Genomic DNA, 25846 nt, shown 5'->3' on the forward strand with positions numbered 1-25846 from the left:
AACTTTCACTCAAGTACATGCACATTGTTACACACCAAACTCCAGGACTCCTCTCACCTTGCAAAACTGAAACTGTACATCCATTAAACAACTCGTCATTTCCCACTACACTAGCTGCTGGCAACCACCCTTCTACTTTCTGTCTCTATAAATCTGATTTATACTCCAGGTCTCTCATATATATGAAATCATACAATATTGGTCCTCGTGTCTGGTTTATTTCACTGAGTATAGTGTCTTTGAAGTTTATCCATTTTGTACCATATGTCAGAAGTTCCTTCTGTTTTTAAGGCTAAAAAATATTCCACTGAATATATATGCCACTTTTTGTTTATCCATTCATCTGTCACTGAACATTGGGTTGTTTCCAACTTTTGCCTATAGTGAATAATGCCGCTATGAACATCGGTATAAAAGTATCTATTCAAGTCCTTGCTTTTGATTCTTCTGTGTATATACCCAGGAGTGGAATTACTGGGTCACACAATCATTCTTTACCTTATTCTTATTTTACGTAACCATTTCTCAGGTGCAAACACCTACACACAAGATCAGATAAAATTCACAGGTTGACATGGTCACCTAGTCCATTTACCTACAGATGCTTATATCTCCTCCTAAAGGATCATAAATAGGGAGTCATCCAGTCTTTTGCACAAGCACATAATGTGGTAAAGATTTACTACATCCTCAAGCATTTCCAATTATTCATAAATTCTTCCTTAAGCTAAACCAAGTATCTTCCTCTAACTCCATTTATTAGTCCTGATTTCATGCTATATCAGTGCCAATCATAGTGGAAAAATCTGGGAGTATCTTTTCTTTCCTCTTGGTGATTTTCTGTACTGTCTGCATTTACCAAAATGTCCTTGCAATAAACTATCTTTGTAAGTGGGAAAAAAAAGTTTAACATTATTTCTTAATTAATCCATATGACAGACCTTCAAGTACTTTAAGACTCTTCAAGAAACCCTGAAGTCTCCTTTTCCAGTTTTCACTGGCATTCCCTCTTGCAACCAAGCTAAAGAAATTTATCATAATAAACTTTTACAATCCATCCTCAAAATTGACCAGTGTCCTCCAACATTTATTATCACCAGCTGAAGCCTTTGATAAAGAGCTTTAAGGGACTACAAAGTCTAACTTATTTACTCCTGGAGTTATTCCACCTTGCAATAGATTACCCTGCCTACTTTAATCCCAATCTCTTGTTCATTTTTCTATACTCCCTCCTACAGAACTGCCTCATCAAAACTAAGCCATAGTCAGCTTCCCTACCCTTGGCTCAACTATCATACACTTTGTATTTATCCTTCAAAGTTCTATCCCCTAAACTTCAATAGGATTAAAATAACAGCTCAGACTTTCAAGGCTAAAAGAAATGCAGAGTTATCTAGTTTCCCAGATGTTTAAATGCCCTATTTCAGGTCAATTTTAAATGTTAAAAGGTAATAATCTTATAAGAATCGTTCACTCACATGATATACATATATCTACACACACAAATACAGAGTAATCATTATCCACATATAAACTAAAAAAATCAGCATCAAATAACTTTAAAACCAAGAACTGATTTGTAGCATGCTTACCTGACAGAGCACACAAAACAAAATTGATTTCAAAAGCACCCTTATGATGGAAAATAGTGAGTTTAAAAATCATTAAATTAATAAATAGTCTTGGTAGGTTTTAAAGTCACTGAAAATGTTTTGTATTCTTAGACTCTTTCATTAAAATCTTTTGCTTGTTTTCCCCTGGTCATATTACCTGCAATTTGTCCAATGAGAAGTTCATTTGGGTTAACAACCAATCTACTTTTAAAAAAGAAATAACATAAATGTAGTTTTTAAACTTAAAAAGTAGCCTCTGACCCATCCATATTTCAGTGAATTAGTTTCTTCAAACTATTTTCCTCCGCAAACATACCATAAAACAAATGGGAACAAAGCCACTAGAGAGAGGATAAAAGGGTACACAAGAAAAAATTTTAAACAGGCATTCTTGGAGAAGGAGGCCCACCTTGGGACCACAAATGAGAAGTCTGGATTAACAGAATAACACAGAGAGGGAGGTCATAGAAATTAAAAAAAGATTCTTCAGAAATTGTGTTCATATACTCTTTCTATCCTTTTAACACTTCATATAAATCATCATTTTCCTTATTTTTCTATTATTGTCTTTTTTCCACAATTTTTTTAAAAAGCATTGTTTGTCCACTACCAGTAGCAAAATCTTTTCAAAAGGAGAGGGGGGAAAAAGAACCCAGTGATTCTATGTGTTATTTTAAAGTAAATATGTGGAACATAAAGTACTTGGACCCCTGTCTAGTCCACAGCCATTTCCACTATTGGTTCCCTACACCATGCTGCTTTTCAATCTTATGAGAAATAAGTAAGAAAAAAGTAGACTTTAAGACTTTAAGACAGACATAGTGCTCCTTAGAAAGGTGACTCTGTAACTACTGCATATAAAGAAATATCAACTGCCTTTATTTTGGCTAATCATTATGCTAATGTTTCTTAACAGTCTGGACCAAGTTCCTAAACAGCATGTATCTCTGAACTAAAGAGGTATACAATGCTGCAGTGAGGACATATTATTTGAGGTAAAAGAAGAATTGGTGAGGAAAACAGGAGCTGAAGATAAAATACTTGTCAATGTTAGCTATGGAAACAGTTCTGAAAGAAATGAGCTGGGGAGAAAATAAACTTAAACAGGTTTGATTAAGTACATCAAAAAATATGAATCTGTTGTAATTTTATATCTTTGTCCTTTTTGGTATTTCTTGTTCACTTAGCAATATAGTTTATACATCTAAATAACCAGTTATTTATTACAATTATTTTTTGCTTTTGAACAAGAGCTGTCAGTCTTGACACAGCCATTTAAGTCGAGATTCAGAGTTTTAAAGCAGTCAATTGATCCATGAATTTTACCAATTTCTGGCATTTTTCCAACTTACAGAAATAACTTAGAGTTATGGTAAAGTTTATATAATTAAATGGCTTTGACTTCAAGTATCTTCCCTTAAGTCTTAAAAATAAAGACTGAAATCTAGGAGGCAAGGTGACACCAGGAGGTGGGATCAGACCACAAGAAGCAGCCCAGTCCAGGAAACTTCTTCACCCTCATGGGCCTGGGACTACTCGTTCTCTCCCCTGAGATGCTGAGCAGCCCAGTGGTGCTAGCAGCCGGGGGTGTGGAGAGGTGTCCCATCACAAGCATCTGGCACAGAAGCCTCTCTGTCCCCATAAGTAGGGAGACTCCCTTTTCCCTACATCTAGATGCATCAGGCAGCCTGGTCTCTGGAAACCCCTTCCATCTTCTCAGAAAGAAGCAGCAGAGATCGTTGGGAGCCTCTGTGCCACCAGATAAAACAAGAAAACTAAAATAACACAGCAAAGGCTTTGAAAATTAAATGTTATTGAACCACAGTCCACCAAAAAAATCCAGGACTTAACATGGTAAATCCAAGCAGTGGAACGCCTGTTTAGATAAAATATGTAAATTTAATAGCACCCAACTTCTAACATAATAGCTAAAATATCCAGTATTCAATAGAAGAATCACCCATCATACCCAAACACCAGGAAAATCACAACCTGAATGAGAAAAGACAATCTACTGACACCAACACTGAAACAGATGTTCAGTGTTGTCACAAAATGCTTCAATAAGCACTTATAAATTGTCTTGAAACAAATGAAAATACAGCAAATATCAGCAAGGAAATTGAAGTGAGGAAAAGAAGTGAATAGAAGATATAGAACTGAGAAGCACAGCAAGAAACGTAAAAATTTTCTAGACAGGCTCAACAGTAGAATGGAGATGACAGTGAATACAATCAATGACCTTAATGACAGATCAATAAAATTTACCCACTGTGAACAACAGAGAGAATATAACAACAAAAAAATTTCACTGACCCTCAGGGAGTTGTGGGATAAAACAAAAGATTCAAAGTTCGTATCATTAGAGTCACAAAAGGAAAGGAGAAAAAGAGTATTCAAAGAATTAATGGCTGAAAAACTCTTATTTGGTGAAAAATAAACCTACATATGCAAGAAACTCAGTGAATCTAATAAATAAGATAAAATTAAAGAAGTCCAGCACCAAGACAAATCATAATTAAATTTCTAAACAGCAAGTTATTTTAAAGTCCTGAAAGTGGTCAGAGAGAAACAACACATTACCCACAGGGAAACACTAATTCAAATGACGGCAGATTTCTCATCTGAAACCACAGAGACCAGAAGGAAGTGGCACAACGTCTTACAAGTGCTGATCAAAATCAACTGTCAATTGTAAATTCTGTATCTGATGAAATCTCTCCAGAAACAAAGGAGAAATAAAGACAGTCTCAGACAAAGTAAAACTAAACTAAAGGAATGTGTTGCTAACAGAACCTACTCAAAGAATGACTAAAGGAAGTTCTTCAAACAGAAAGGAAATGATAAAAGAAAGAATACTAGAGCATCAAGAAGAAAACACAAGGAGCAGGAATATGGGTACGTACAATAGACTATCCTCTTCTCATGAGTTTTTAAACTTAGATTTGATGATTGGAACAAAAAATTATAATACCATCTGATAAGAACTTAAATGGAATAATGAAGTTCCCACACTTCACTCAAGGCGGTAAAATGCTGATACCAGTAGACTGTGATAAAGAAAACTATGTACAGATACCAAAAAATGCACTATAAATAAACCCATATGGAATTCATAGGAAGGCAAGAAAAGAGAAACAGAGGAAACAAAACAAATAATAAAATGGAAGACACAAACTCCAACATATCAATAATTACTTTAAGGGTAAATGGTGTAAATACATAAATTAAAAGGCAAAGACTGGCAGAGTGAATTAAAACATACACACACACAGCTATATGCTCTTTATAAGAAATTAATTTCAAATTAAGAGAAACTAGATCACTCACATATTACTGGTGGGAATATAAATAAAATGGTACAATCACCTGGAAAATAGTGTGGAAGTTTCTTTAAAACTAAACATGCACCTATCACTCGCCAACCACTCTTCTGGGCATTTATCCCAGACAAAGGAAAATGTATGTTTACATAAAAACATGTACACAAATTTTCATAGAAACTTTACTTGTAATAGCCCAAAACCGGAAACAATCCAGATGACCTTCAGTGGGTGAATGATATGTCCGTGAGTGGGGTATATCTGTGTTGTAAAATACTACTTAGCAATAAAAAGGAGTGAAATACTGACATATACAAGCACTTAGACCACTCTACAGGGAATTACACTGAAAAAAAAAAAAGCCAATCCCGAATGGCTACGTGCTGTATATGATTGCATCAACATAAATTCTTGAAATGACATAATTATAGAAATGCAGAACAGATTAGTGGTTTCCAGGGATGAGGGGAATGGGAAGAGGTGGCACTACGGAGTTAGGTGTGACTATGAAATGGCAATACAAGGGATCTTCTTGTTGATGGAACTGTTCTGTTTTGACTGTGGTAGTAGACATACGAATCTATACGTGTGGATAAAACTGCACAGAGCCAAATACACCTCCACACATGCACATACTTACACACACACAAATGAATACAAGTAAAACTAGGCAGACTGTATCAAAAGCAATATTCCGGTTGTGATAACTGTCCTGTGGTACTGCACAATGTTACCTTTGGGAGAATACACAAAGGGTTATTTCTTACAACTGCTTGTGGCTTATGTTCTTCTATTGTACTCGTATCTTCTACAGTAAGCAATGTAGTGGACATCTGCAGTTTCCTGCCTGGTCAATATATAATCTTTCTTCCTCTGGAAAGAATGTGCAATCTTGCTATGGGGAACTATGCCTTACCCCACTGAAAATAGTCTTCGTAGGACTGTCCATCAAGATGTCTCACCATCCCTGGACACTGGGCCACCCAAATTCACTCTTTCTTGAATTTTAACCTTGAGCAGTGTAGGCATAGACTAATTCATCTCAGTTGGAATGCCCTGATGAGCCCACCCATTAGTTCAAGTGATCCAATCTCTGCAGCTGCCATAGTTCTCTTAATTGCAGAGCCTGTTTCCTTCCTTTGAGCCTGTGAGCTATCCCACATTCTTCAAATAAATCTCATTTTGCTTAAGTTATTCACATTTGGTTTCTATTATTCATACCTAAAGAACCTAATTAAATATAAACCCACCTCAAAAATATTTTTTCTTACCCAGTTTATAATTTTTTAAATGACAGTTTTAACTGTTTGTACAACCTGAATTAAGGTTTCCTCCATAAACTGATAGTCGAAAAATTGAATAGGTTCTTGTAAATGAACTTAATGGATGTAAATTTAACTGGAGTTAAAAAGATTTATTAAGCTCTAACTAGAAAGAAGCCAAGCATGTCCAAGTGAAATGAAAACACATGCATATGGTTCCTACTGTCAAGTCTGACAGGCAAACGAGATAATAATAATAAGTGACTATAATATAATATGGAAACTACTTAACAGAATTATGTCTAAAATGTTACGTCAACACAGACAAAAAGCCAATTCGGTAAAGACCATGAATTTTAACCTGTTCTGGGCCTGGTTTTAAATAAATGACATTCCCTTCAAGGGTTTACCAATATTCTCTATAAATCAGTAAGAGCATAAATATATATATTTTCTATCTTATAGCCACACAGGAAGTATTAGTTCACACATTTCCAATCTCTACATTATTTTCATTACTAATCTGCTGAATACTAGGTATCCCAATGTTAGTAAGTCAAAATGATTTTAATAAAACTAAATGTAGACTGGGTTTCTAAAAGTATGACCAAACAATGATTATTATAAACTGCAAGAACAAAAAAAAGGTACATATAAACATTTACATAGTAATATTAATCTTAATTAAGTTTTTAGACTAATTATTTAGTTTTATAAAGTAAAAATCATGCATCCAAAGGTAAGTTCAATTAAACTTGTAAAAGAATGCTTTATAAATGTATAATACTTCTTGAGAATAAATTCTTACCTTCTGAAGTTGGAATGCACCCCAAGAAAATGAAAGGAGGGGAAAAAAAAAGAACTTTTAATTTTTCTTCACAAAGCACAATAAACTCTCCCTTCCCCTCCCACCAATATCCACAATCTTCAAATTAGTACCCACCCTCCACTTTGCTACATAAAACATTAATTTCCTCTTTAGAATTTACAAGTTAGCCCCAAATATCAGTGTCTTAAAATACAACAACAGTCTAAACCACTTCAGATAGCAATTGCCGTATCTTAATTATTTGGCAGAGTAAAACTATTACAGTAGTTTAAAGTATGGATACCATAAATATTCCCCATTCTTTAATATTCTTCCCATGCATTTCAATTTCAAGGAGCCATCATAAAGCCATCAGCTATAGACTCTAAGGTTCCCTTTGATCCATAATGGAACTCATTATGAAGCTGGAAAACAACAGATAAGCATACTCTTTTCTGTCAATATCCAAGCATTTTGTGTTGTTTTTTCCTAATTAATTCCTTTTGACACCCCAACAAGGTTTGTGAGCTTGAAAGCAAACTGTAACTAGCAGATAAAGAAAATGCAGGCCAAATTCAAAGGTATCAGTCAACCTTAGATAAATATGTTATCAATTTAATTAATAATGTTCTTCCTTCTTAAACTGAGCTCTTTCTAGTGAGAATACCTCAAGGCAATTCAGCCTGGCAAACAGTCAAATGATGTGGTCTATAGGGACAACGATTTCTGCTGAAAAGCAGTAACAGAATGTTGACTTTAGTTCCCTTGCTATATACTTTTACTTAAGAAGAGATGAGGGAAAAGTTAGTTAATCAGGTTAGTTTTTGGTATGAGGTGAGCTAAAACATACTTAAATACCATGTGAGGGAGATTATTCTGTTCATAAGTAAATGCATTTAATACAGATACAATCAGGGCTTCTCCAAAGAGGTAAAATTTCAATCTGAGCATCTTTGCTAGGCGGTTCCCAGATCTTTACAACTGCAACTCTAAAGGACCCTGCTTGGGATACAAGACTGAAACATAAGAAAAACTCCCTGCTAGATAACAATTTGAGCTCTGTAAGACAACAATATAAAGATCTATTTAAATGTTCCATTAGAATAAGTTCATTAAAAATGTACTGGCCCTTCAGAAGCCAAGTTATTATAAAATGGCTGGGGTTTTTATTTCAAATTCTTTCAGAAAGCAATTTATAGTTAGATAGCACCTAACCTAATGTTGTTACATGTTAGCACATGGTATAAGTTTTATTTGAAAAATAATGGAGCAAATATACTAATCAGAAGAGTAGGGAGAATTATAGATGTAGGGCAGTATGTACTGAAAAAAACAGAAGTAAGCAGTAAGCCCGAGTTTCTATTTTCACTGAGCAAGTTACACGACCCTGGCCAAGTCTCAATCTCCATGGGCCTTAATTCTTCAATAATAAAATGAGGTATAACTATAATATTCCAATCATCGTTTCCAGCTATATCATTCTATGACTGAAATAATGTAACTGGTTTGGAAAACAGATTGGGGAAGGATGAGGAATGCAAAAGAGATTACCCATTTGGGGGTATTATTAATCAGGGGCATAATGTTGTAATAGAACTAAATAAACTTCATTTCTAAGGAATGCACATCCAAGTCATCTGCTTGTCCCCAAATCTGCCGTTACAACTATGTAATTAGCACTTAACTTCTCTTCCAGGTCTTTTTCTGTAAAACACCAATGCTTTTAAATACTGCCTGACTTGTTTCACAGGTGACAAGTAAGTAATGAGCAACCTAATTTAAAAGCTAAGCAGGTATTAGGTATTATTGGAAAACAGATACCTACACTATAGCTCCAGATCATTGCTACCTTTTCATTGCTGTCCTAACATGTATAACAAAAACCATTCCCCATACTTGAATACCCCCCCCATCCCTCATGAGATTCAGAACATTAATATTCTCCATGAATTCTTTACTCATCAACCCTTTTCAATTTCCCAGTTTCTCAGTTCTTCTTTATGGTAAGTGGCAGCTGTTCAATCAGGAAGTCTAGAAAACAATTTTCCACTTCCTCCTCCCTTACACCTTCAACATCCAATCCATCAGCAAGTCCTGAAACATTATCTCAAATCTGTCTATTCTCTGCAGCCCTGCTTATCTTCACCCCATCCAAACCACCACCATATATTATATAAGGGGCAGCCTCTTTATTAGTCTCCTTAATCCCTTCAACTTCTAACTGCTATAATCCATTTTTTATAAATTATATTTATCTAAAATATATGTCAGACTATATACCATCTCATAATTATCAGGTATAAATGTGTTTGGGGTAGGTTTATTATTTCCATTTTGGGGACTGATTATACATTTGGAGAGAGCAATGCTTATTAAACATTTAACCATGCCAATGGATTCACACTGGTCTGTTGTGTTCTAGTCACATCCACTTACTTATTTGGTAGAAAAACTATGCTCCAATTAAGGAACTAGTCAACAGTGAGGTTCCAAACACCTAGTCATAAGACACCTATGTTAAATGGCCTACACCCAACTATTTGTGATAACCTCCCCTTACTGTAATTTAAAAATGAGTGGAAAGCAACATTTACACCAAAATTTAGAATTCTATTCTAAGTCAGTGAAAAACTCAATGATTCTGACTTAAAATTTGTGGGTTACTCATGAAGTTTCCTAGAATTTAAAGATCAATTCAATTTCAAGATTTAAAACTGACTAGGACTTCTGGTGCTGGTAAAGACAGAGCAGGCCGACAACAGCATCTCTCTCCCCCTCTCTCTCTGGCTAGTTACAACAAAACACTGTGGTCAAAAATACAGAGCAACTTCTCACACAAAACTTGTACATGAATGGTCATAGTAACATTATCCATAATAGCCAAAAAGCGGAAACAACCAAATGTCCAACAAAGGATGAATGGGTGAACAAAATGTGCCATTTGGAATACAATGGACTATTACTCAGCAATAAAGAAATGAAGTACTGATAAATGCTACACCATGAAAGAGCCTTCAAATCATTATAACATGTGAAAGAAGCCAGTCACAAAAGACCACATATTGTATGACTCCATTCCTTGAAATATCCAAAACTGGCAAATCCATGTAGATAGAAAGTACATTAGTGGTTGCCTAGGGCTGGGACATGGGGAAGGTCGTCTGGGACAAAGAAGGGGAGAGGCAGCTAATGAGTACAGGGTTTCTTTAGGAAGCAATGAAGATGTTTTGGGTGAGAATATCTTTAAAAAAAACAACAAAAAACACCGAGCTATATGCCCTAAAATGTTGACTTTTAAGACTATGTCAATTTTTTAAAAGCAGCTACTTAAAACACTGAAAATTAAGAAAGCTGGCATATTGGAAGTCAAAATGTGATTCATATAGAAGTATGTAGTAAAGAGTTTACTCTTACCATAAGAAAGTCTGGCCTTGCCGTTGGCTTCTAAGAAATAATCTCTAGGCCCTATGGGGGTCTTGGACCAGCCAGATAGTAACATTGTAATTGGGAGTGGGGCTTTGAGACACACCAACAATGTGATTTACATGGGGGCTTGAGTCACATGGTTATCAGTTGACCACTAGAGAGGCTAGACACTGAAAATTGAATCCTGCCTACATGATGTACCCCCGGTAAAAACTATGGACACCAAGGCTCAAGTGAGCTTCCTTAGTTGGCTATATTCTGTGCTTACTGTCACACCCTGATGTTGAGAATTAACACTGTCCTAAGTCATGGGGAAAGAATGACTGGGCGCTCTGTGTTAGGTACTATATCTTGACGCTACCTTATTTGTCTCTTCCCTTGAGTAAACCTTAATCTGTATCCTTCCCAAAACCAGGAGTTTAACAGTTTTCAGTGAGTTATCCAAGTACTTTCAGCAAATTATCAAGCCATGAGAGTAGTCTTAAAAACCCTCAACTATGCAGTTGGTCTAATAAGTGAAGGCAGTCATGTGGAATCTACCCCTAATTTCAGAGTTGGCTAAACTGAGTGAGTTTTCTACAGTTTTTTCCTCACCATTTTGACTAAAAAGTAGGCCCTAGCTGAGGAGATGTACTACTGCAGGGGACAAATAAAATTCTAAGAGGGGGAGGGTGCGAGGAGGGATTCCCAAAAGAAGAGAACTAGAGAAAGGAATCCCCTAATTCCCACACAAGACCCTGAGCTCTGCATACTTAGGACATTCCCAAACAACACAGCAAAGGCTCTGAAAACTGAATCACTGCTCACATCTCAGACTAAACCTGAGTGGCACATGCATGGTACAGATCCAAAACTGCAGAGCATAGGCTTTGAAAACTGAACTGATTATTGAACTAACATGACTAACACCTACAGAAGGTAAGACAGAACAGTTGGGCTACCTACTTAAAAAAGAGATATAAATTATCATTCTCCAGAAATTTTTAACAGAAAAACAGAGACTAAACACAACACAATATTCAAAAACCCAGAATACAACCTCAAATTTATCAATAAACAAAGATCAAGGAAAATGTGACAAATTCTCAAGGGAAAGACAATCAACAGTTGCCAATCTGAGATTATCCAGATGTTAGGTTTTTCAGACAAAAATTTAAAGCATTTGTTAACATTATACTCCATGAAGTAAAGATAAATGAAGTTAATGGGACGACAGAAGTTTTCAGCAGAGAGAGAAACCATAAACAAAGAATGAAACAGAAATTTTGGAATTAAAAGGTATAACGTCAGAAATAAAAAATCTCACTGGATGGGCTCAATAGCTGAATTTAAAAGACAAAGAAAAGTGTCAGGGGATGTGACAATACAGCAACAGAATCAATCCAATATGAAAGACAGACAGAAAAGGGTTGCAAAAAAAAATGAGCAGAGACTCAGGGAACTACGGTAAAATACCCAGAGGTAATCACAATGTTGGTAGAAGAGAAAGAATGTGGTGAAGAAAAAAATATTTGAAGAATGGCTGAAAACTTGCCAAATTTGGCAAAAGATATAAAGCTACAGATTCAAGAAGATCAGTGAATGCTAAACAGATTATTTAAACTTTTTTTTTTTTACTTTTTTGGGGGGTCATTAGGTTTATTTTACTGATTTTTATTTTATATATACATACATATATTTAACTGGAGGTACTGAAGATTGAACCCAGGGCCTCATGCATGCATGCTAAGCACTCACTCTACCACTCATCTATACCCTCCCTCTGCTAAACAGATTAAACACAAAGAAATCCACACCTGGACATATTAAAAGTCAAACTGCTGAAAACTAAGCAGTAAAGAAATTATCTTGAAAGCAACCAGACAAAACAATGTATTACTTATAGAAGAACAATGATTCAACCAACCAGGTATTTCTCATCAAAAATCTAAGAGGCCAAAAGGCAGTTGGAGCAACATATTTAAAGCACTGAAAAATAAGAACTATCAACACCAAATTCTATACCCAGAAAAAAAAAAAAAAACCTTCAAAATAAGGCAAGCAAGCAAACAAACAAACAAACAAAATACATTCTCAGACGAAGGAAAACTAAGAGAATTCATCACCAGCAGACCTTCTCTAAAAGAAATACTGGAAGGAAAGTTCTTCAGCCTGAAGGGAAACAGTACTAGAGGGAAATGTGGACCTTCAGGGAAGCAAGAAGAACAAAAGAAATGGTAAACATATGGGTAAATGTAGTCAGTCTTTCAGCTATATATGGCTGCAGAGCAAAATTAGTAATGTTGTCTGGTGAGGCAGTCCATGTACAAGATGTAACATATACGACAGCTATAACATAAAGGGAATGGATGAAGAGACCTAAACAGTAGTAAGGTTTTGCAAAACAAATAATTCAAAAGAATGCAGTAGAGAGGGGTACAGTGAATTAAAAAACAAAAAGGAAAAACACAAAATAAATAAAGTGGTAGACTAAATCTAATCATATCAGTGATCATCCAGATTGGATTAAAAAATGACATGTTGTCCATCAAAACCTCACTTTATATATAAAAAGACAGTAAGTTAAAAGAATGGAAAAAATACATACCACACAAACACTAATCAAAAGTACTCTGAGTATCCAAATAAACGTCAAAACAAAGAATATTACCAGGGATAAAGACGGTGATTACAAAACGATAACAGAGTCAATTGACTAAGAAAACTTAATGCCCTTGATGTAATATGCACCTAACAACAAATACTCAAAATACATAAAGCAAAAACTGAAATAACTGAAAAGAGAAATAAACAAATGTACAATTATACTTGGAGACATCAACATCCTTTCTTCAATAATCAATAAAACACGTAGACAGAAAATCAATAAGGATATAGAAGATTTGAACAACTCTATTCACCAAAATGACCTAACCGACATTCACAGAACACTCTACCCAAAACCAGAAGAAAACACATACACATGCTTTTCAAGCATGCATGGAATATTTACATACATCAAAACAGTCCATATCCTGAGTCACAAAATGATTTTTAAAAAATTGACAAAAACAATAGAGAAAAATCAATGAAACAAAATTCTGGCCTTTTGAAAAAAAATAACAAATCTATAACAAGACTGACAAAGATAGGAGAGAAAATAAAAATCACCAGTATCAGCATTAAAACAGATGTGTCACTATTCTGCAGCCATTAAAAGGACAATGAGGATATAGTACAATCTGACAATTCAGAAAGAATGGATAAATTCCTGAAAGACCACAAACTATCAGAACTCAACCAATATAAAACAGATAATTTGCATAGTCCTATAACCATTAAATAAGTCAAATTTGTTACTTAAAAGCTACTGAAAAAGAAATCTCCAAGTCCAGATGGTTTCAATTGAGAATTTCACCAAACATTTAAAGAACATCAATTTTATACAGTATCTTCCAGAAAATAGAAGAGGGAATACTTCTCAACTAATTTTATGACATCAGTGTTACAACCAAACAGCAGTACAAAAGTTAGAAAACTAAAGACCAGTATCTCATGAACTTAAAAACAAGATCTTCAACAATATGTTAGCAAACCAAATGCAGCCACATGTTAAAAAATTATATACTACTTCACAACCAAGTAGGATTTATTTCAGGTGTACGGGGCTGGCTCAGTATTCACAAATCAATCACTGTAATTTGCCACATGAATAGGCTAAATAAGAAAAATCATATGGACATTATCAACTGATTACATAAGAAGCATTTGACAAAACCAACACCCATTCATGGTAAAAACTCTAAACTAACTTGGATTAGAGGACATTTGGGATGACATGTGCTCCTCCTCAAAAGATATACCCTCTCCCCGATGACATAATCCTGGTAGCCCTAATCCAATGACTGGTATCCTCCTAGGAAGACGAAAATGTGGACACAGCAGGAATGCTATGTAAGGACAGAGACTGAGAACAGGGTGATGAGTACACAAGCCACAGAACTCCAGGCAATCACAAGAAGCTAGGAGAGCGGCATGGAACAGATTCTTCCTCAGAGCCTCCAGGAGGAACCAACCCTGCCAACAACTTGATTTCCAATTTCTAGCCTCCAGAACTTGAGAGACGATTTCTGTTGTTTAAAGTCACCCCAATTTGTGGTACCTGGTACAGCAGCCCTAGGAGACTAACAGAGGGAAACTTCCTCACCTTGATAAAGAGTATCCACAAAAAACCTACAACTAATACCATACTTAGTGGTGAATGACTGAATGCTCTCCCTTTATGAACAAGCGGGCAGGGAAGTATGTGCTCACCATTCTTACTCAACACAGTACTGAGATTCCTAAACGGCAAAATAAGGGAAATGAATGAGATAGTGTAGAAACACAGAGGCAGCTCCAATGGAACTGGTGATAAGGACATTTCACAAGTGTTTTTATTATTGTGTTTCATAATTTATATAGTTGTTACATATATTCTAAGTTTGAACTAATAAAATTCTAACTTAGCCCAAAAGAAAACAAGAATAGGGGAGGATTTCAAGAAAAAACAAATTCCAATTTGGAGACACTGACTTTTGGGGGCCTCATTCTATCAAAATTATTATGAATTGGAATCAGATAATCTCTAAAGTCATCTCAGTTCTAAAATTTTCTTATTCTATCTCCCATGTACATACTTGTTGCTCATTTTTTAAATCATAGGTATAAAGAACTTGAATTTCCCATTTAAAAGGACAGCTATGATATTTCTTATCTATTTTCTCTGTAATTTTATGAATAAATAATTAAAATAGTGAAGTCCCATTTGTCTTTAGTCTTGAGGTATTTGTCTAGTCTCCTGAAGGAAACTGATCATAATCTTAATTAAAAAATTAATCTAGTAAGGGAACTACTTAATAGTAATTATGTATTAATCTACTTACTATTACTATATAACATTAAAATAAAAGGTGATAATTCTCCTTTAAAAAAAAATACTGAGAGAGAAGAAGATACACTGAACTGAAGAAAAGGCCACCAGCTTTGTGGAGGTAATATCTGAGTTGATTTTTTGAAAGACTGTCAAGATTTTTTCATAAAGAGATGAGGATAAAAGATGGCTCAATGTCCTGAGTAAAGGTAAGAAATCTTAGATCCTCCTATTCAGGCAATAACACCATATCAGTTTAGCTGTGGCGCAGATGGAAAGAAATCAAATAACCGTAAGTGGTAAATGGGACCAGTCAATGATTCCAGTTATTCTATGGAAAAACAAATGAAGCCATCTGTGCCAGTTATCAATTTATTGACTTTTAGTTCTAAATCCAGCCTTCTTTGCCCTTTTCTGTAGTAGTGGAACTGGACCCTATAAACATTTCTCCTTTGCCAGCTGGCTCAGTGTTAAGTTTTGTCAGTAGAGAGCTGGGAGAGCATCGCAGAAAGAAAGAAGGGGGCCTTCTCTTCCCAGTTTTAGTGTGCTCTTGCCTGCTTGCTCTCTTGGCATGCAGCACCCAGCAATATGAGAGACACTCAGTGGCACTAACCTTTCAGCAACGTTCAACAAAATGCCTATGGGTGGATTCCCAGAAAATCCTGCTGGTGCCTCTGCTGGTCCCCAGTGAGTTGGACAAGTGCCCAGCAAGAGGCTTTCCAGCAAGTTCTAGTACCCAGAAAGTGGTTTCCTATGTGCCACCCTAGGCTATGGCACCAGTGAACTTACTGGACCAGAGCCTCACCTTCTCCAGGGAGAGCACAACCTATGAACATGGAGGGGACTCCCTGAAAGTTATTCTTTACCGGGGCACAGTGTCTCAGCCCTAGAGGTAGCAGTTGCCCCCTATTTGTTATTACTGTGTTCTTCTGTGTTATCTTTACCTTTTAGTAGTTAATTCCTGGTTACCAGTTAATAACCAGTTAACAACTTACAGTTAATAAATTAACCAGTTAACTTAATAACTTCCCTGTTTAAATTACCATGTAGCTTTTGTCTGCTGACTGGACCCTGAGCACTACAGAACTATATAGCTCAAAGATGCAAAGAACATCTTTTACAAACTCTTAATTTTAAAAGATTTTTAAAAAAAGAAAGAATGCCCCAAAGCCCAGAAACAGCTCCATGAAGCTGTATGAGTATATTCGTGAGACTGGGGTGTGAATTGCTCTAGGGTTTGAATTCCATGATCAGTGGGGGCAGTCTGTAATCACAGGAAGAAGTATGGACTTAAGTCAGGAGAAAATAGGAAGAAAGGGGGGCGCTGAGTTAGTTTTCCTGTAAACTGTAAAATCTACATCCTCAGACAAAAAGGAAATATCTTAAGTTTTTGAAAGACTATTTTAAATATTGATGGCTAATGTCAGCCATTTGCTATACATGTTACACTCATTCAAGGTAAAATAAAACCCTGAATAAAATCTTGGAAAGAAACTGAAGTACACCCAGCCAAAATGCATCAAGTAGGTATCTGTCTCTCTGAATCCTGGATTTCATTTCTAGTGAAGTGTTGTGAGAGGGAAACAAAAACAGCTAACTACTCCTTCAATATTTGGATTCACATAAACATACAGCATAATCTAGGATCAGTAACACATCAGCTATAATGAGAATGGGGGGGGGTTTCAACCAAGTAAACTCAATGAACTATTTATTAACTTTTTAAAAAGGAAACTGTCTAGACAAATGCAAATGATTAAAAGCTTACAGAACTTTTTCAAATGGTTTTAACAGTACTTCAAATTTGCAACAAGCAATTATGTGTCGAAGAGCTCAACCCTAGGGAACTATTGCCAAGTTGTCATTAGTTAAGAGAAAGAACAATAAGGCTGTATTTCTATATTTGATATCAAAACAAATTTTTTAAAAACATTTTTAATTTTCTGAAATAACTACTTACTGGTGAACAGTATAGAAATTAACTTTTGTTTTTATAGATAGTCAAATTCCACAGTTAGAGCACCTATCTAAATTATCAATAACTGTTACAACCAACAAGTCTCAAATTCTTTGTTTTTTTAAAAATCTTTTAATCTTTTCTTCCTCCTAGGGGCTACTCCAACCCTTTTAACATCTTATCTTTTCTAAACAGAACTAACCAACTTTTAGAACACCCCAAAACATCCCTTTTACCTGAAACAACAAAATCCACATTTTCTTTCTTCCCTATGACTCCCATGGGAAACTCTAAACTATCTTTAAAAGGGGTACATTTAGGTATCAAAAAAAAAAAAAAATAGAATACACAAAGTCGTAAGTTATTGGAGGGGGTAAAATTCAAGGATCTTATTTTTTCCCTGTTTTCTAAATGCTAATATGCTTAGTTATAAAGAGTATTTAATTTAAATGTTACAATATTTTAAGAATACTGTATATGTTTCTAATTAATTCATACAAAATTCCATAATTTAGGCACATGATTTTTTTAAAATTTTTTAAAAACATTTTTTAATTAAGTTATAGTCATTTTAAAATGTTGTGTCAAATTCCAATCCTATCACTTAACTTCTTCAAGGGACCAGTACCTCAATCTTTCTCACCCAAGAGCCAATTACTTCATTTTTAATACTTCTTTTTGTTGGTTGGTTGTGGCAAAATATACATAATATACAAGTTAGCATTTTAAGTGTACAATTTAGAGGCATTAAGTACATTTACAATGTTGTGCAACCATTACCACTATCCACTTCTAGAATTTTTTCATCATCCCAGAAAGAATTTCTACACCAGTTAAACTAACTCCCTATTCTCTCCTACTCTTAGCCCCTGGTAACCTCTATTCCACTTTGTCTCTATTCTAGGTATTCTCATATAAAAGAAAGTGTACAAATTTATCCTCTTGTGTCTGGCTTATTTCACTTGGCATGTTTTTAAGGTTCATCTATGTAGTATGTATCAGAATTTCATTCCTTCAGGCTAAGTAATATTCCACTGAATGTATATACATTTTATGTATCCATTTATTTGTTGGACATTTGAGCTGTTTCCATTTTAATATAGTATAAAATAATATAGTATGGAATAATCAAAATTAAGCAAGATTCTTCAAAATGGGGAGGCAGAGGGAAAACTGCAAAGGGAAAAAAGTTGAAAGCCATGCACTGAGGATTGAGGAACGAAAATAAAACAGTAAGGCACATCTTCAATAAACATAATATCTCTTTCATTCCATAGTCTATCTGAAAACTACAAAGACTATGAGACTACCATTTGACACATCATACAACAAGAGAATAAGCTATAAATACATTTGAATGTGATCTTCCAATCACTGACACTTCATATATTCATTTAACAAGTGGGTTTTCAATACCTACTATGTGCCGGGGTTGAGGGGACGCAGATAATGTCACTGCTTTCATGGAGCTACTAGCTTAATGTAAGTTATAGAAACTATATGATTTTTTTAAGATCACAACAATATGTAATTTCAAATCTTAAGTGCTATGAAGGAAAAATACAGAACACTATATAATAAACTAAAAAAGGAAAATGTAATCTAAATCAGAAAGTCAGCCAAAGTAATCTGAAAAAAACATATTCAAGCTGACACCTTAAAAAAAGAAAAACAAACATTTAACTGAATAAAGGGGTCAGCACATACAAAGGCTGAGGTGGGAACTAGCTTCCCTACATATTTGGGAATTGACAAAACCAAATTGACACACACACACAAAAGCTATAGTGATGGACAAAATTGCACTCAGTTAGAGAACAGATAATGAGCAAAAAACAAAAAACAAAACTGAGAAGGAGAGCTTAGAGAGGAAGGAAGGAAAGCAGGAATGTTTGTGGTCCCTTCAGGTAATGATTCAGAGTTTCAAGAAGTAGTAGTCATCTGTGTTAAATAACGCGAGACGTAGAAAGGCAACAACTAAAAGTCTCATGGAGGTGACAAAGTAGAAGTCACTGGTGACGTTAAAAAAAAAAGTACTGATCTGTGGTCACATAACTGTAACACCACAATAAAGTTTAACCAAGAATAGCCACTTGTTAAGCTGTCACAAAGTGAAGCCAGAAGCCGTTTTCTATGACTCCACCATCTTGCTACTTTTTTTTAAGTTCTTCCTTTTTCCCTTCTGTTCTTTATTTACTTAGTATTCTTTCTTATTTACTCTTCTTGCCTGCTCCCTAGAAATAAACTGACAAGTTTAAAGTCACAGTTTTACTGTGTTAGAGTTGGACGACCTTGCAATTGGCATTTAGACCGAGGGCACACTGATGGAGTCAGATCTCTTTACAACAGATTTCCTGGTCCCCAGTGTGTATCAAAACTCTAATTTTATGAAAAGAAACGAAATCTCTAGCTCATTCCTATCCTACAAAACCTTAAAGTATTATAAAAAAAATTAGAATACCTTAACAGAATTTGTTCCTCAGAGTAACTAAAATCACTATCATTTTCTCCTTGTAGCCTTGTATAAACTGATCTGTGATTAAATGAGTATCACACTTTAATCTTAACCTAATAAATCTAATCAAATTCAAACAAAATTTTGAATGATGTCATCAATAAACTGAGTGATTAATTCTTAGAAGTTTAGAAATATGTTTAAAAGCTAATTTTTCAAATACATTTTAATGTTTTAATTTATAAATGTTCACACAATTTTTCAGAGACATATTAATTATTCATAGAGCTATACTAATTTATACTTAATTATTTCATCTTAACAAAGCAAACCTAATTTATTCCCAATCTACTGACATTTGGCCACAAGTCAGAACCAAAAAAATTTTAATTGCATTAGCAAAGAAGTGTCAATTAAAAAATCTCAAATTGAATTTCATGTTAAAGAAAATAAGAATTAAAATCTGGAATATGCAATAGCTATTTATCAAAAAAAATACTGTTGTCCATCTACAAATATTTCAATATAGCTCACTATTTCTTTTTTTTTTATTTAGTTTTATTTTTTTAATGGTAGTACTGGGGATTAAATCCAGAACCTCCTGCGAGCACATGCTCTACCACTGAGCTATACCCCACCCTTGAGCTCACTATTTCTCAATAAGAACACCATTGGCATCTAAGGTTAATGTGAAGGACTGTGCTGCACAAGAAAGGCACTTAGCATCCTGTTCCTGCGCCTGTTAATGCCATAGTGCTCCCTCCTTTCTAGTCACTGTAACAACCAAAAATAGCCCCACAAAATCCTAAATACTTTCCCTATAGGTGTTACACAATATCAACCCCTAGCTGAGAACAACTAGTAGCACCGCAACCTTTTTCTCTATTAATGAAAATATCTCTAAATGCAGGCACCCAGATTTCTGCCTTAACATATAAAGTATATTAAACATAATTTTAACATTTCTTAATGACAGAAGGTCTTGACTATGAACAGTGACCATTATGTGCTACTACAATATAATAAAGCTCTTAGAAATTAAAGTGTGTTTTATGTTTGGACCTATATTAACTGACCCCAGGCTGTTTTATTTGAACACAGTAAGACAGCTGCTTGAAATATATACTGCTTTATATAACCTTCCATTTAATTATTTTTGGCCAAGATTATTTCTTCCTAAACTGTCTAAATCTACCATTCTTCCTGAACTAGAATACTTTTCATTTGCTAATGACCAAAATTACTAAATCAAAAGCCTGAACTGATAGATGAAGGCTTGAAGATGGCTCCAGGCCTTCCTAAGAATTAAAGTGCATGGGTGTGAAGATAGCTACCTTCTAACTTACTTCTGGTTTTGTAATTGTGCTATGACTGAAAACTCCAAAGATCTGACAACTGAATAAATCATACATTAACAAAGAGTTATTACTAAATAACCAACCTTCAGGACTAAAGTATACAACTATAAACAACAAAATACTGTAATCAAGTATTATAATTATTACTAATAATATTTAAATAACTCACCTGATTTCTTTTAGTCCTTCTCTCTGGATAACTTGAAGAATTTCTTTATGACTCATGGGTGTATTGGGGTATTTTTCTAAGACCTGAGAAACAAGTATATGATAATAAATTATTTCTTCTTATTTTAAGTTCTTATTATAATTACATACATAATTGTATTTCTTATTCTTATTACAACTATGTACTAACTTCATCCAGCACATACAAATTCAGAGACTTTTCATCCCTTATATTTTAGGATAATAAGCAAAAAAATAATGCAATACAAATAGGCTCTTCTCTAATCAAATCCTTAAGCAGAAATAAATTTTAAAAGTAAGATTAATAATTGAATTATTGTTAATGCATAATATGATATTATGTTTATTCTCTGCCTCCAACCCCTGCATCATATGCCTACCTGTAAACTTACTGGAGGCACCTTAAAGATTATCCATCTTTAAATTTCCAGCAAAGTTTAGTACATCTTGGATGCTCAGTAATTTCTTAACCAAAACAAATTACCAATACAGTTATAATGAAATTACAATGGTATCTGTGTTCTGGCTCTGGTAGAGACGACGTTAAGCATAGTTTATCCTGTCTCCCCCACTGAGTACAGCTAAAAACCTGGACAGAATGCATGTAGCAGCTACCTGAGGACTCTGAAAATGGTAGCAGTTGGCTTGGGGAGGGAACCACAACTACAACTAGTAACCTAGCAGGAAGTTTCCTAGTTTTGTTTCCCCTGGGACCACTCAGCCTAGACTCAAAAGGCAGTCATAAAAATTAGAATTACTAGAGGGTTGCTCAGATTCGGATTTTAGTTAAGGGAAAAAAAAAAAAACTTCACAGGCAGTGTTGTATACTTCCTATCACACCACATCAGAACACACCAAAATATCTGTGGTCTCTTTTTTTGAGACGTCATGATAAATCAAGACAGTCCTCCTGATCCACCCATTTCAAAGTTTCCCATCAGCATTCCAACCTGTTTTAGTAGCCACTGATGATCACTACTTAGATTCATTTTATTTAGGTGTTGAAAAATGGTGACAGTCTATCTTTCCTTCTTCATTTGTAAGCTAGAATCCTTCTGAAAAGAAATGCTTTCTTCTATCTACTACTTGGTTATCTGAAATACATACAATTCATGTAGAAAAAAAGCAGGGTAAGTGCTTGATTCTGTCCCTTTGTTTACTAATTCTCAGAATAATTAACTGATTTTTCTAGTATACTCCAAAGGTGACAAGTGAAGATGGCTTTTTCGTTTGTCTGAAGTACCATTAAGAATATTATGAATACTACTTTATGGAATACCATTATAAACTTTAATATATTTTGTGATTTGATTATTCTATTTCCTCACGTTGTAAACTGATTATTCATAGCCATTGTTCACATGTGTATAGGCCATTTGTATAAGCTCTGTTTTTCATATTAAAAATATTAAAACTTTCACTGCAAACACTTTTCCCAGTTTATTCTTCATCTTTTTATTACTGTTGCTTTTCCATGGAAGCTGTATTACTATAACTTATTGGTCTTTTCTTTTAGCACTTCCACACTTAAGTGTAGTTTCCCTCCCTTCAATAGCTTAATATTTTTCCATCTACATTTAACTCTTTAAATTCACTTAATTTTTAATAAGAAAATGTACATAAACAGTGAGAAAAATGTGCAGACACACTAGAGAAACCCAAGAGGGAGAAATGGAGAGGAAAACAAAATGGCCACATATATTTCTGAGCAAAACTATGATACTCCATTATATTACCATTACAATACTATTACTGTATTGCATTACTATTACATCATTTACCACAAGTTAATCTAAGTGGAAAGACCCTAGTAGTTTCACAAAACATTTAGTTTATTTTAACCACAGGAGGGCAGTGTTTATCAAACAAAAAACCATTCCATTGTAATTGTTCACGGAACTTCAAAACAATTTTTGGAAACTACTTTATGACAAACTGAATTAACTGTTCAAAAGAGCTAAAATCAACACTACACAGAATCAAAGTATGATAAAATACATGTTGTTTAAAGCATGCTTAACACATTTCTTTACTTGTAGATTCTCACAACCAGCTAAAAAAGGATATAAAATTTATACTTTGAGTATTCAAAAATAATGTAAACAGCCCCTAACATTTGAGTTTGACTCTAGCCTAAATAACCTCAACATTTCAATTACTGCTGCACTTATGAGTTCATTCCAGATATACAGAACCTGAATTTTGTGTAATCTAGATTTTATTTTACATTTAAAATGTACCAATAAAAACATGGTCATCTTCACAGATTCATATTAGTGTCATATGGCTTATTTGCTGTCCAAAAGCTTTAATTTAATGTCACAGTAGTGAATGACATCACCCAGGAAACATGCAGAATGAGAAGGGATGAGAGTCTATGCTGGAGAACAAATATACCAATATTTAAGAGAAAAAAAGTTAGCAAATAAACTAAGAAGTGACCAAAGGAAAACCAGAAGAATATGGGCCTCAGAAAGCACAAAAGCATTTTAAGAAGGATGAAGTAGTCAGCAATGTCAAAAACCGCCTAGAAGTTGAGACAGCAACTTCAAAATCCATTGTATATAGCAACAATGAGCTCATAGCTTTACAAGTTCAGATTCCATTTAATCACGAGGGAAGAAATCAAACTTGAGGGGGGTCAGCACTGAATGGGAGATCCAGAGGCACAAGAAGTTAAAACAACTCTTCGTAGAACAGTGAAGGAAAACATGGAGTCAAGGAATAATTGTTTTGCCAAATGGACCTGAACAAGTTTCAGTGAACCAAAGTGAAAGGAAACGCAAGTATCCCTAGCTATACCAACTCTCCCCATCCCTAGATGAGAGGCAAACACTCAGATAGTTTGACAAATTTCTCTTTATCCAAACTTGTGCTACTTAATTTGACACTCAGAAACAAATGAATTCAGACAATGCAGTATCCCTCACCTACCAAAATCTCTACACAAACACGAGGTGAGTTCAGGAGCTGAACAGGTGATAACAGGAATAATAGGAACAGGTAATAATAAGGAAACATGAAATTTAAACAAGAGGAACAACCGATAGAGCCAAATATCTGAAAAGAGGGAAAAGACCTTACCGGGCTGCTGAGCAGTATCTGTTGATCACTAACTACCTCTGTCCTGAGATACACTCCTCTGTTCAGCTTCTGTGACACCAGACTCTCCTTCTTGTTTCCCTCCTACCTCTCCACCAGCAACTTTTCATTCCCCACAATTTTGAACATTGATCTTCCTCAAGACTCTCTTCTTATCTCAATTTCTGCTCTCATTGGGCATTTTCATACTCCTGTGGTTTCAAAAATCATTGTTCCTACAGTAGAACTCCATATACCCCAGTAGGGTTTATCACACTTGTATTTATTATCATTGCATTTTAAATCATCTGTCTTGCCCCTTGGTACATAAGCTCCATGAGGGTCTTGTTCATGTAGGATCCTTTAGTACCTTTCATAGGATAGGTCTGATACATACTGATGGAATGAGGAACACAGGTGGCAGGACTAGCTTTAGACAATAGTAAAAACGCCTTTTTCCCTCCAACATGAAAGAAGGATGAAAGGTAAGTGCAAACATAAATACGTATGTAGATTCAGAAGCAGAAACCTGAATGTAAGAAGGAGTTGAGAATATTTCAATACAAATCTATACAGAAAAGCAGCTATGGATATTCAGAGAAGATTACAGAGGCTGGCTTTGTAAACTCAGAGGTATAGTTTTACCTAAAGGTCCCTCAATTCTGAACCGCTCTATCAAGACATTCTAATCTGCTAGCTTAGATTCTTACCTGATTATCCAAGAATGATATACACACTCCCTGGTTCAGCCAAAAAAAGTTCTCAACACCTAGTTCCCCCCAAACTGAAGAATTAATAACAATAACAGTTAATACTAGTCTAGCATTTAAGTGTCAGATACTGTTCTAAGTACTTTACATATATTAGCTCGTTTAACCTTTACAGTAAGTCTATGAGATGGATAACCACTGTGGTATTTTTTTTTTTTTCAGATGTGAAAACTGAGGCAGAGAGAAAATAAGTACCTTGTCCAAGGTCACATCAGCTAGTAAGTGATGGAGGACAAAGCTCTTTGCTCCTAAGCATTAAGCTATACTGCCTCAGTCAGTTACACATCCACACTACTCCTAAAATTAACTCTTACTGTAACAAACATTTACTTAGTGCTTCTTAAGTGCCAAAACCTTGAGATACAAAGATGAATAAGAAACAACCTCTGGAGTTCACAACCAGGGTGGAGAGTGAGCAGGGAAAGGGAAAGATGGACAACTATAATGAGAGAAGAAATACTAAGAAGATATAAAGAACTGTGGAAACAAAGGTAAAGAACATTTAACTCTTACTTTAAAACTTATGCAATATTTCAAATATGGAGGAAACTATAAAATAATAAAACACGAATGGACTAACAAGCTTTGTCAAATCTACAAAGGGAAATGAATAGAAATGTTCCGTATCTTGACTAGGATGGTGGTTACACAGGTGTATACATTTGTCAAAATGAATTCAGCTGTACACTTAAAAATGTATGCATTGTATTACA

General features: G+C 34.8%; 1 protein-coding gene across 1 annotated transcript in view; it reads right to left on the reverse strand.

Moving 5' to 3' along the window:
• The window catches only part of ASXL2 (ASXL transcriptional regulator 2), a 114388-nt gene that overhangs the window by 60591 nt on the left and 27951 nt on the right, over positions 1-25846 (reverse strand). Inside the window, 1 exon segment of the mRNA XM_014563945.2 lies at positions 21263-21345. Within this exon segment, the coding sequence (XP_014419431.2) occupies positions 21263-21345 (83 nt within the window).

This window comes from Camelus ferus, chromosome 15 (assembly GCF_009834535.1).
Source record: "Camelus ferus isolate YT-003-E chromosome 15, BCGSAC_Cfer_1.0, whole genome shotgun sequence".
Taxonomy (NCBI): domain Eukaryota; kingdom Metazoa; phylum Chordata; class Mammalia; order Artiodactyla; family Camelidae; genus Camelus; species Camelus ferus.